Below are 12867 nucleotides of genomic sequence, written 5' to 3'. Positions count from 1 at the left end.
TATTGGTGTTTATTCACCTCTAAATAGAAAATGTTAGAAATAAAATATGAAAGGGAAGTGAGGTTTTCTCTGAACTGAATTATATAAACTCTTGACTCTTACAGATTGAAGTAATGAAAGGAAATGTGAAGTCACGTCTTCAGATCTACTATCAAGAACTGGAAAAATTTAAAGCTCGTTGGGACCAACTAAAGCCTGGTGACGATATTATTGAAACTGGCCAGCAAAATGCTCTTGATGCAAGTGCCAGATCAATGAAAGAGAAAAGACTTGAGTTTGATGATCTTGAAGCCGTAAGGAAGAAGCTGGTGTATGTTTTTTCTTCAAAATTGACAGTGATCATTTTGATTCATATTTGCATATGTTCAGCCAGTAACATTCTTACATCTGTTTATCTTAATGCAAAATTCTGTAGTTTTAAAGACAGAACTAAGAAGGGCTCATGCTGTTGCTTTCTTAGGAGTCGTGGCTGGGCTCTGTCAGGAGAGGGAAAAAAAGCAAATTTCCGTTTAGGCCTAGAAGTAGAACAGAAAACTAAATTGACTTAAAAGTTAAATTAGGGAGTCGGAATACTCGCTTTCTGTGCTTTCATTGTATTTAAAAATGGGATACGTAAAATTAATGGCAGATTGCTTTCAGAGACTCCGAGAAAAAAAAATGAACCTAGCAAAATAACAAGACAATTACAAGAAAAAAATTGTTTTGTGTTACAATAATACAAGATATTAAGTTTATTTTATTTTAAAGATTTTATTTATTTGAGAGAGAGAGAGCATACAGGAGTGGTGGGGGTTGGGGGGGGTGGATAGAGGGAGAAGCAGACTCACTCCTGAGCAGGGATCCCGACTCGGGGCTCGATCCCAGGACTCTGGGATCATGACCTGAGCCGAAGGCAGATGCTTCACCGACTGAGCCACCCAGGCGCCCACAAGGTATTAAGTTTAAATGTTGTTTTAGGTTTGGTCTCTGTTTACGCAAATGCATCCATAAGATAATTGTCTTCATGGGGGAGTGGAGGGTTTAGTACCACACTGACTAAATGGCATTATACCTTTTATCTAAAAGGGTATCTTATATTCCAGAATCTAACTCTTGGATATTAATATTCATCTCTTCTCAGTTAATCCATGAATATAAATAATTCTGAATATTTCTATTTTTACGATGTATATGATGCACATAAATATATGTGTTACCAGCTCCACTTTGACTCCTTTAGAAAAACACACATTTATGAATTTAAAAGAGGTTATACTTAAGTAGTTACAGTAAAATTCTCATGCAGTCCCCCACTGTCTGGCTCCCTGTCAGATACGCAGGTGTGCGCACATGCATGCACACACAGGGAATGCAGTTCAGTAACAGTGAGATGTAACAGTTTTTTAAAAATCTAATGATATTTCACTCTTTGTTTCTATAGTGATGATTGCCATCATTTTGGACTAGAAGAGCCCAACTTGTCCTTGGTGTATAGCATCTCCAAGGACATTGAGAGCTGTGCACAGATTTGGGCGCTTTATGAAGAGTTTCAGCGGGGGCTTCAGGAAATGGCCAGCGAAGACTGGATTACGTTTCGGTGTGGCTCATAAGCACTGTTTAGATTCTTATAACTTAGTGGTGTGTTGGGGGATGTGCATTTTAAGGTGTCCTGGTGTTTTCCAGGACTAAGACGTATCTGTTGGAGGAGTTCTTGATGACTTGGCACGACAGGTTACGGAAAGTGGAAGAACATTCGGCCATGACCGTGAAGTTGCAGTCAGAAGTCGACAGATACAAAGTAAGACCTGGTGCTCCTGCTGCGCGAGAGTCATCTTGGGGTCGTTATGCAGCCGAGGGGGCTGGGAGTCAGTTTCTGGTTTTAGTGATGACATCACATGAAGAAAACAGGAAGGATAGAATAAACCCTAGAAATTACTGGTATTTCTCCTATGCTTTTGAAAAGTTTTAACTAACAAATTTATGCTTTCCGTAAATTGGAGTGTTTATACCTCCTACTGCAATTTAGGTTATGGGTCATTTAGCATATTTAGGATATAGGTCGTATCCTAAATAATAAAAATAGAAATATTTTAGGTCATGTTTTAAAATACATCAAGCTACAAAGGGATATTTGCATGTATCCACAGCAATGTTTAATAAAATTAACTAATAATTATTAAATTATTATTAAATAATTAATAAATTAATGTGCAATTCTGTTTGAGAATTTGATTTCTAGATTATTAAATAAAATAACAGTAATTAAAATTTTTATAGCTAATCATAAAAGGGGATAACAATTTGCATTTTGATAATATATGTTCATGTGTGTACATATGTTTTTTTAACAGACTGTGATACCTATTTTGAAATATGTGAGAGGAGAGCATCTATCTCCAGATCACTGGCTTGACCTTTTTCGTCTACTTGGTCTTCCTCGGGGGACTTGCCTGGAGAAGTTACTGTTTGGTGATCTCCTCAGAGTAGCTGACACGATTGTTGCCAAAGCTTCAGACCTTAAAGTAGGATTCACTTTTATAAATATCTCATAGATATGACCTTTGTTAACATATGGTTTTGCTTTGTATTTTATTTAAATAAAACAGCAAGTTAAATTTTTTTCCTCTTAGTATAGTGACCGTATTCCCCTATTCCATTATTTTTTCTTTCGTAATGCCTCTGAATATGTGTGGGGGTATAGAAGCATCATAAACCCCTTCCTTGAGAGAGAGAAAAAATATGAAATGAAGAAATGTCTTGGTTTAAGGGAGTCAGCTTTAATTAAAAAAAACAAATACAAATCATTTTACATAAAAATATATTTAAAATCATGGGATATATTGTAAATAAAAGCGAAGAGAAGCCAAAATCCAGAGAGCTAAACCAAGAACCAATTTGCTAATCAGGTTTAGAAAAGGTCTCAGGTAAAAGTAAAACTTGCACAGCTCTCAGTTTTAACATTTTACTTTCTGTGTTGTGTTTTGCCCATTCAGTGTAAAAATGAAAGAATTCGCTCTCTTTTAAAGATTTTATTTATTTATTTATTTATGTGAGAGAGAGCGACCATATGCACACACGGGGGGAGGGGCAGAGGCAGAGGGAGAGAATCTCAAGCAGACACCCACTGAGCGAGGAGCCCGACCACATGGGGCTCGATCTCACAACCCTGATGTCTCGACCTGAGCTGAAACCAAGAGTCAGATGCTTAACCGACTGAGTCACCCAGGCGCCCCAAAAAGAAAAGTACTCTTGATGTCAGATTGTCATATTTCGTACTTAAGATATGTACCTTTGTGTGTGTTCATAATCTTGGAGCCTATTTAGATAATTGTGAGGTTATAAAGCATGACTTCTGTAGAAGATGGTTATTAATCACTTTAGGCGTATCAGAACTTAAAATTAAATTACAATAAAATTCCTGAGGTCTGCAAAGTTTTAAACATGCCAGACTATTTTTTTTTTTTTCAGAGAGGGGGAGGGAGCAGAGGGAGAGGGAGACAGAGAATCTTAAACAGACTCCATGCCCAGCACAGACCCTAATTTGGGGCTCGATCCCACAACCCTGAGATCATGACCTTAGCCGGTATCAGGAGTTGGTCATGTAGCCTACTGAGCCACACAGGCGCCCCAAAGCCAGCCTGTTTTTGTGTTTTGTGATGGATTCTTGAATTCTTTTTCCTTTTTAGAAGTAAAAAGTATATGGTAGAACTTTATATATACTTTGTGTGAACCTGGATACTTAGTATCTGGTATCTCTTTGATACATGAGCAGTTCTCTTGGATTGCATGTAAAATATATTCACTTATTATTATTATTACTTTATTGTGAAAAACCAAATAAAAATATATCTTTTTTGAAATGTTTTATGATTTATGTCTATGGTAATTAATGTTGAAATAATAAATATGGATATTTTGTGTTAATTAGGATTTAAATAGTCGGGCACAAGGTGAGGTTACAATCAGAGAAGCTTTACGTGAACTTGATCTTTGGGGAGTTGGAGCAGTATTTACCTTGATTGATTACGAAGACAGCCAAAGTCGAACTATCAAGCTAATTAAAGACTGGAAAGACATAGTGAATCAAGTTGGAGATAACAGGTGCCTTCTTCAGTCCTTAAAGGATTCTCCTTATTATAAAGGATTTGAAGATAAAGTGTCAATTTGGGAAAGAAAACTTGCAGAATTAGATGAATACCTACAGAGTTTAAACCATATTCAGAGGAAGTGGGTATATCTGGAACCCATTTTTGGCCGTGGAGCATTGCCAAAAGAACAGACACGCTTCAACAGAGTTGATGAGGATTTTCGGTAAGTACGGCAGCGTAAGACATCGACATGCGTGGCAGTTTTTTCATTCATATCACAAGGGGCTTAACACAAGCTGAGTACCTTTATGTTACGAGTGTTGTCTGTGTCTTCAACCTCTTTCTCTGCTGGATCCCTCTGAGGAGCTGTTTGCTCTCATTCAGCCATTTACTTCTTGAACCACGTTGATCTGATTGCTGTCCCTACCACTCTACTGGATATTAGCAATAATAGTATGGGAGCGCAAGGGTAATGATGACAGGACTGATCTATACCTGCCATTTCCTAGGGTTACCCATTCCTTTCCTGTTGTAATTTGCTGGGCATTTTGCATGCCTCGTTTTACTTCATCTCTGACTAGTATTTACAGAGCTGAGCATCTCTTGTTGGAGAGTTTCTTCCCTTGGCTTCTGGGATACTGTCCTCTGGTTTTCTGGTCATCTGGGTCCGCTCGAGTTCCTGGTGCTCAGGCCTCTCTCAGCATGTAGGTGTGGGCCCTCCCCCGGTTTCAGGCTCCGGTTCTTCTCTCTCTCTGTGTGCGCTCTGTGGGCGCTCATGGCCACCCCCTCATTCTTTTCCACCTGCTGCAGCCACTCAGGGTATTTATCGAGCCCATCTTTCTCCTCTGAGCTCCAATATACTGAACATCCTCCGCACTTCAAAACGAGATTCACGAGTTCATCCCTTTGGCCCAAATCTTTCCCATTCCTTTCTCAGTCACTGGTACCTTGACTCAGAGTGGAAACATAATGGATATTTGACCTCCCCAAACACCTCCAAATGCACGTTTGTTAGCACGTTTGTTGATTCTAACCTACTTGATCTATTGGAGCGTATCTTTTCTGTCTCTCCTTTCTCCCGACCTTCGGCTTGCGCTCGTCTTCTCCATTAAGCCGCTTGCCCAGCGGCCAGAGTAGTCTGTGACAAGGGAAGTTTGATTGCTGCTTTTCTTTCCCTTTGCTCCAAGGATAAAGCCTAGTCTGCTCCGTGTCCACTTCTGCAGCCTCCCTTGCACTGCTCTGTTTGCTTAGGAGACGCTTTTGCTCCCCTCCCGCTCACCGGTGTTTTCTTTTACTCACTGTGCAGCTCTCCATCTCAGTGACTTTCTGAAGCCATAGGTTAGGGGTTGTCCTATTAGCTGTGTTAAGAATACTTTGTACTTTTCCTTCTTAGCGTTTGTCATAATTTTATTTAAATATTTTTAGAAAATATTTAATATCTTTCTCTGTCACTGGACCATTATCTCTACGAGATAGGGCTTAATAGGTGTTTAGCGAATGAATGAAATTGGAGAATTTGCAATAAGGTAGGTTGAAAATGGTAATGGGGGAGCACATGGCTCGCTCGGTCAGTGTAACATAGGACTCCAGATCTCGGGGTCATGAGGTCAAGCCCCACACTGGGTGTAAAGCTCACTTAAGAAGAAATAAAGTATTTAAAAACAGTAATGGGCTATTCTTAATTTTTAGCGTTATTTCTTAGAAGCATAGTGATGTTTTGCTGTTAAAATAGTGTTACTTCTAGTTTGTTCCAAGCAGGCAAAAAATAAATGTCTCAGTATTTCTCTTTCAGCCGGAAACTGCTAAAATAAAGGTAAAAATAACTATTTTTTCTTCTGTAGGTCAATAATGGCTGACATCAAGAAAGACAATAGAGTCACAACGTTAACTACCCACGCGGGAATCAGAAATTCTCTGCTGACGATACTTGATCAGCTTCAAAGATGTCAGAAATCATTAAATGAGTTTCTGGAGGCATGTTTTTTAGAAGTACTTCTATAATAAATTTTAAAGTCCTTTATTGTGTGACTCATTTGAAGAGCTAAGGCTCTTGTTCTTGTTTGTGTTTGTGTCAGGAGAAACGCTCAGCGTTCCCCAGGTTTTATTTCCTCGGTGACGATGACCTGCTGGAGGTGCTGGGCCAGTCGACTAGCCCCTCGGTGATCCAGTCGCACCTCAAAAAGCTGTTTGCTGGTAAGAGTCAACAGGTCTCCAACACGTAGTTACTGCGTTTCAGGATCTGCCAGGCGTAGTATTAGGCTCTGAGGTAGACTGTCGAATAGAATGCGTGTCCCACAGTCAAGAAGAGTTTATAGTTCAGTGGAAAGACAGCCTGCTGCGTGGACGGATCCACAGCACCTCCTGCGGTTGGCACAGCCGCGGCTGAGGAGCAGTTCGTGTCCTCCTGGGGCGTCTCGAAGGGGACATTGAAGCTGCGGTCCGCAGAGCGTGCCGGTCATTGCTAGCAGCAAGATGGGAAGGCGTCAGGCACTGGCTGCAGAGAGAAGGAGAACGCGCCCCTTCATTGCCGAGTGGACGCCCTCTGAAGGCGTTGCCAGTGGGGAGGTCTGGGGCGGGGAAGGGCCGTCGGGGGCCGGCCGTGGGCTGAGGCGAGGTCCCCTGGTGAACAGTGTGGTGACAGAGCCGTGCGCGTCCCTCCTGCTGAGTTGCTGTTGGCGGGTCAGGGACCATGCACTCCGTCTGCTATAAAAATAATGGTGACTGTTGTGTCAGAATGTTCCATTTGTTGGAGAACAGCCATATTTTTCAAATGAAGTAAAACAGTGTCACCATCTTCGCTTACGGTCAGGGGTCAGCCACCGACAGGCCCCAGGCCGACTGGCTTGGTGCCGGGCTTCCTGCTGTGCAGTTTTGTTGGAGCGCAGCATGCCCTTTAGGGTTGGGGACGGCTCTGGTGCGGCAGTGTGTGGTGGAGGAGGTGACCGAGGCCGTACGGCTGTGGAGCCCTCCTGTCTTAGCTCCCGGTGCCCCACACCCGTGTTCCCTGGCCCTGGGCGCGAGGCCCTCGGGCGCTCCATTCGCAGATCTGGTTTGGGCTGTGGGAGGCAGTGGCCGGAGCTCTTGGAATCAGCAGGCTTGCTTTCAAACTCGGCCTCTACCCGGGATTAGCCAGCTCCCAGTTTACCTCTCTGAAGTTTACTTTCCTCCTCTAATTGGAAATAACAACTTACGGGGTTTTTGTGAAGATTAAAATTGGGTGTATATGTATATCAGTATATTGAAGTATTTTTGTCTACCATAAAATAAAATACCAATCTGGGGGAAGGGAGGTCCCGTTTGCCCTCCCCATTCCTTCTTCTCTTTTGTCTTATATCATGTTAGTGGAATCATCAGTACGTGTTCCTACGCGCTCATTTGTGTCTGGCCATTTTTTGCTCATCATGTTTTTGAGATACCTGCAACTACATTTTATTCCTTTTTATTGCTGAGTAGTGTTCCGTTATTTGAATGTAACAGTTTATTCATTCACCTATTGGTGGCCATTTTGGTTGTTTTCAATTTTTGATTAGGAAAAACTGTTCTATTACATAGGAGAATCAACATAATTCCTATACATTATAATACATATTATGAGGTACACATTATACACTGTGGTAATGATGTATCTTGTTTAATAATTATGTCTTTAATCCTTTTACATTTCAATTGTTCTTTTATATTATAGGTATTAACAGTGTGTGCTTCGATGAAGAATCTAAACATATAACTGCAATGAAATCTTTAGACGGAGAAGTTGTACCTTTTAAAAATAAAGTTCTTCTATCAAATAATGTAGAGGCAAGTAGTTCTTCAAGTATGAAAATAAAAAGAAACTATGAACTTTGTATCAAAAATAATTTAGTCTATTTGTAGGGTAAACTTAGGCCTTTTAGGAAACTCATCTCGTATCTTAAAAGAATTATTTGTTAGGTTGAGAATGATTTGATATTGAAGAAAATACAGATTTTTAGTCTTTGGAAGGCATTGTGTAACTATGAAAAGAATCTTTGCTTTGGGGGCACCTGGGTGGCTCAGATGGTTAAGCGTCTGCCTTCAGCTCAGGTCATGATCCCAGGGTCCTGGGATCGAGCCCCACATCGGGCTCCTGGCTCAGCGAGGAGCCTGCTTCTTCCTCTCCCTCTGCCTCTCTCCCTGCTCATGCTTTCTCTCTCTCTCTGTATCTCTGTGTCTCAAATGAATAAATAAAAAAAAAAAAAATTAAAAAAAAAAAAAGAATCTTTGCTTTGGAGACGGAAAGACTGGATATTAATCTTAACTCCTCAACTTATTAGCTATGTGGCTTGGAATCACAGCTTTCTTGTCTGTAAAATACCCATTTTAGTACCCATCTTACTGTCTGTTGCAAAGACTGTCTGTTGAAAATTAAATGAGATGACTGGCTTTAAGTACACTAGGTAGTGTTAGGAGCCTAAACACTCACTAGGTACTTGAAAAAGATGATTTACTTCAGAAGGTGGAATTATGATTTGTTATTGACTCTCACACACCCAAAATGTATTGTATGAGGTGATGGCTGTATGAGATGATTTTATATGAGATGATTAGGTGAACAAGTAAGTTTAAAACGAATGCATGCACAGGAAAACTATTGATTAATGGGCCCTGGATCCTTGGAAGTAAGTGGTCAAAGACGTCCGACAGGGATACCGCTGAAACCAGACAGCAGGAGGTCGCAGCACATTGCACTGTAACTTTCACGGACCAGGATTATCTTCCAGCTGGCGGCCGGGGCCCATGCCTGATCACACACATACCTGTCTCTACCGTTGGGCAGAATTTCTTTTCCTGAGTGGACCTTAACATTTGATGAAATGTTGATGACATCAGTCAGGTGATTGGAAGCACAGGTTTGTTAGAAGCTCCCATGTTTATGTTAGGTGAAAGGTTTTGTTGCTGTGTTGTTGTTTGCCCGTCTTGGGGTTTTGTTGGCAGCGGACGAAGAGAGAGGAGGAGCGTGCGTCTGAGCAGTAGGTCCGCAGCAGCTTTGCCAGCAGAGGGCACAGGAAGTCCGCAGGCTGAGGCCGTGATCAGCAGAGCGGTTGTGTGCGGCCTCTCCCAGAGTCGTTCTCATGCCGGAGCCCCCGGCTGAGCTGCAGTGAAGTTCCGGCTGCTGCATACCAGAAAGGGTCCAGAGTTGGAGAAGTCCAGAACTTAGAGTTTAATGATGATGAAAAGCTATTTGCAGTGTAGGTTTTGCACTTACATTTTATTGCAAATATACAGTCTTTTAGAGTCATGATTAATAAATATTCATTGCTAGTGTTATCAGTTATTGTTGTTCTGTTAACTCCAGTTAACTTTATTATTTTATCTATCTTAAAATGAAAAATGTATTATTTTGACCCCAAAACAGAATTAGTTTTGTTTAAAGAAGTAGCTTAGCTCCCCACATAATAGAGCTCACCCTAATAAGGCAGTCCCTTCTTCCACTGCAGCTTTCTGAATGTGAGCTCACAGGATAGCATGAGCCCCGAGATGAGCTAGTCACCGCGACTCTGCTTTATTGGCCTGGCTCTCTAGTTTGATTTCTTGTAACATTGAAATGAAGGGGTTAGTTTGCTCGTATTATAGTCATTTGTAGAGATGATGACAGTGATAGCTAAGTGTACATTTATGAGTTTTCACACTTAACCATTATCCCAAGAGGTAAGAAAATTGTTTTCCTCAAATTATTTAATTTCTTTATTGATAAATTATTATATGTCATATGACACATTTTGGGAGTGTGAGAGTCAAAAAGAAATTATAATCCTGCCTCTTGAAATAAATGAATGGGGTCAGTCAGTAGAGTGTATATTTGTTTTATGACTTGTGTATATTATTATTTTTTTGAAAGGTTTATTCATTTATTTTGAGAGAGAGAGCACATGAGCAGGCGGGAAGGGCAGAGGGAGAGAATCTCACCGCTGTGAGATCACGACCTGAGCCAAAACCAAGAGTTGGATGCTTACCTGCTGAGCCACTCAGGAGCTCCTTGTATATATTATTCTTAATTTTATTTTCAGACCTGGTTAAATAATTTAGCCTTGGAAATGAAGCAGACTTTGAAGCAGTTGTTGATAGAATGTGTTACTGCTGGACGAAGTTGTCAAGGTTCAGTTGACCCATCCTCGTTCCCTTCACAGGTAAGGGGCTCGCGTCTGGCAGATAGGCAGGCCTGGCTTCATGGGAAGATCCCTGACACGGAGGCTGGGGGCCCGACAACTGGCATCATCTTGTTCTCTCTTTTCTGTAGCAGTTTCTGACAGATTGCTTAACTTCTGAGTCTTTGTTCCTTCCGCTGTAGACTGTGACAGAAGACCTGCATGGTGGTGACTGAGAGGCTTTCAGGCAGAGGTCAGAGGCGCTCAGGCCGGCCAGGGGCTCAGTGATGCAGTGGCTTCCTGGTTCCAGGTGGTTAGTGCATCACTGAGGCAGAGGGTCTGTGCACTGGGCCTCCGTCTCCCGTCAGTCATCCAAGAGGTTGGCGCTGGTGGGAGGTTAGCGGGGTGTTCGTGCGTGTCTGAAATAGGGCCATGGCACCGAACTGGGGTGTCGGCAGGGGAGCCGAGAGCTAGTCTGCATGGTGGGTCGTGGACCTGAAGCGTGGCCGCGGATCTGGATCTTACAGGACGTGGTCCCGATCTTACCCGGTGTGGTGCAGTGTTGAGTGCTGAGACTTGTGCTAAGCATCCTGCCTTGTTCAGGATTCGTTTCACTGAGGCTGAGACTCATACCGCAGGTACGGGACATCAGGGGCTTCGGTTCTCGGCACCTGTAAAGAGCAGGCATTGGAGATACTCTGTGATGTCTCACAGGAAAATCTACCCCACTGCTCAAGGTTATGTGCTTTCCACACTAAACCATTTAGTAGCTACTGGAACAAGTTTTTTGTTGGTTCTTTCAAAGCTTGAGAAGTTCGATGGGAAACTTGAATATTTTCGATTCTTAGCCACGGTCTCATTCCTGTCATTTGCGTCTTCTGGTAGGTCGAGACAAACTGAAGTATGTTTTAACAGTTCTTGTTAAGCTCTTAGAGAAAACTAAGGGTAATCATCAGCGAGCAGCAATGCCATTGCAGCGTCCCAGGTAAGCTGCTCTGTTGCTTCTGGAAATGTTCTCTACTCCTTTCAACTTCCAGGTAGGATTCAAGTGAACTTGGAATAGAAGACAGAGTATTACAACGTTTCCAGAAGGAAGGATTGTGTGGCGATTGACTGGGGGAGTGACAGCGGTGTAAGGAGATGCGCGGGGGGGCTGTAGGCGCGGGAGGGAAGCTGCTGGTCTGAGCCTGCAGCCCGCCTCAGGGCTCGCAAGCACCTGGCTGGGAGCGGGGACTACAGAAAGTGTCAGTAGTTCACTGTCTCCATAAAAACATGAACTCCTGAAAGTAGGAATAGCTTGTTGTCAACCAAAACAAAGAATTCTGGTGTCTTAGCAGTTAGCGCGAAGAAAAATTTCTCTCAAGAGCCTTTACGTATGGGGCTTGAGTAGCATACCTGCATGAGTGTCTGGTATGAGTCATACTGCTAGTTCAGCTTTCTAGAGGCTTTTTTTAAGGGCCTGAAATAATGTAGAGAAGGAGCGTTGTGATCTGGGAAGGAGACAGCACGCCGAGTGGAAGGGATCCCACAGGCCCTGGTTCAAATCCTGCTTTTGTCCGTGTTCTCGGACTGACTCTTGCGGGCACTCAGTTCAGAGGGCGTGATGATACGTATGGAGCCAGGTTGTTTGGAAGCTTAAAGTGTAAACGTTTGCAAAGCACTGTTAATGAGTGCTGGATTTTAGGTTATTAATAATATTAGTGACTGCCCAGATACCATAATGGTAGTGTGGCCTGAGAAGTAGCCAGGACTGTATTTTGACTACTATTTCTCTTAGCCTCTCACAGAAGTTGTATAGCAGACTGTTAAAAATTGAGATTATCAATGTGCACTTAAAATGCAGAAATTTGGTAGTATTGCCTGAAAGGGAATCCACAGATGGGAGTATTAGTTTGGAGGTAGCAAGTGAACATTTTTGTATGAAGATTAAAGAGCAAAGGTCTTTCTCAAAAAGCGGATTTGGATCTGCTTAAATGCTTCCTCATACACTTGATGAAAGAGGCTGCTGAGTTTGTCCCGCAAATTAGGGGAGACAGCTTTGCCCCGGAAAGAGTTACTCCTCCTCTAAAGAATGGTATTTAATGCTATTTACATAATGATATTTATATAATGTTTTTGATAGTATGTTAACACATTGTCTTAAGTTCGAACAAGATGGCAGCTTAGCCTGCTGTGTGAAGTTATAAAATGTATATGTAGATAACTAAATGAGTTAATCTGGTAAGTAGAGGCATCTGATGATATTCATCTAGATGCTGAAAAGTATCTATCAGAAAAAAACTGTCCCATAGTAATTGGTCAGTAGGTTTAGTCGTTTTATATGATGGGTTTTCTGCATTCATCTAAGAACTCTACTAAACTATTTTAATAGAAGTTTTCAAAGGCTAGTATAATGTATAACGTATAGTTAACGTATAACAGCTTTATCAGTAGCCGTGCTAGGTTGGTTCTGTTACAGAAAGTCTTTCAAGCAGTGTTAATATTTCATGTTTTATGTAAATATAAGGATGTCTCTTGATCTATAGCTAGTTTCTGTTTATGGGTATTAGACTGAAAGATGAAGACAGAACTTAAGAGAAAATTGGAATTTCGGAAGTTTAGACTTCTTTAGTAGCCTGAGATTATTTTGGAATGCACTGATACCTTTGCATACTTTTTCTGACAAGAAGCCATTCATAAAGAGGAGAGTCGGGAGA

The 12867-nt window shown here is 41.8% G+C and overlaps 1 protein-coding gene across 1 annotated transcript in view; it reads left to right on the top strand.

Annotated features, from left to right (window-relative positions):
* Positions 1-12867, top strand: part of DYNC2H1 (dynein cytoplasmic 2 heavy chain 1) — a 146964-nt gene that overhangs the window by 32019 nt on the left and 102078 nt on the right. Inside the window, 9 exon segments of the mRNA XM_064583827.1 lie at positions 28-310; positions 1421-1576; positions 1663-1777; positions 2331-2501; positions 3908-4290; positions 5909-6041; positions 6143-6260; positions 7753-7865; positions 10094-10213. Of these exon segments, the coding sequence (XP_064439897.1) occupies positions 28-310; positions 1421-1576; positions 1663-1777; positions 2331-2501; positions 3908-4290; positions 5909-6041; positions 6143-6260; positions 7753-7865; positions 10094-10213 (1592 nt within the window).

Source organism: Mirounga angustirostris, unplaced genomic scaffold (genome assembly GCF_029215605.1).
Source record: "Mirounga angustirostris isolate CCGP_5_RB_7025 unplaced genomic scaffold, mMirAng1.0.hap1 SCAF_32, whole genome shotgun sequence".
NCBI classification, from domain to species: domain Eukaryota; kingdom Metazoa; phylum Chordata; class Mammalia; order Carnivora; family Phocidae; genus Mirounga; species Mirounga angustirostris.
The sequence above is the reverse complement of the archived record's forward strand: the minus strand, read 5'-3'. Positions and strand labels throughout refer to the sequence as shown.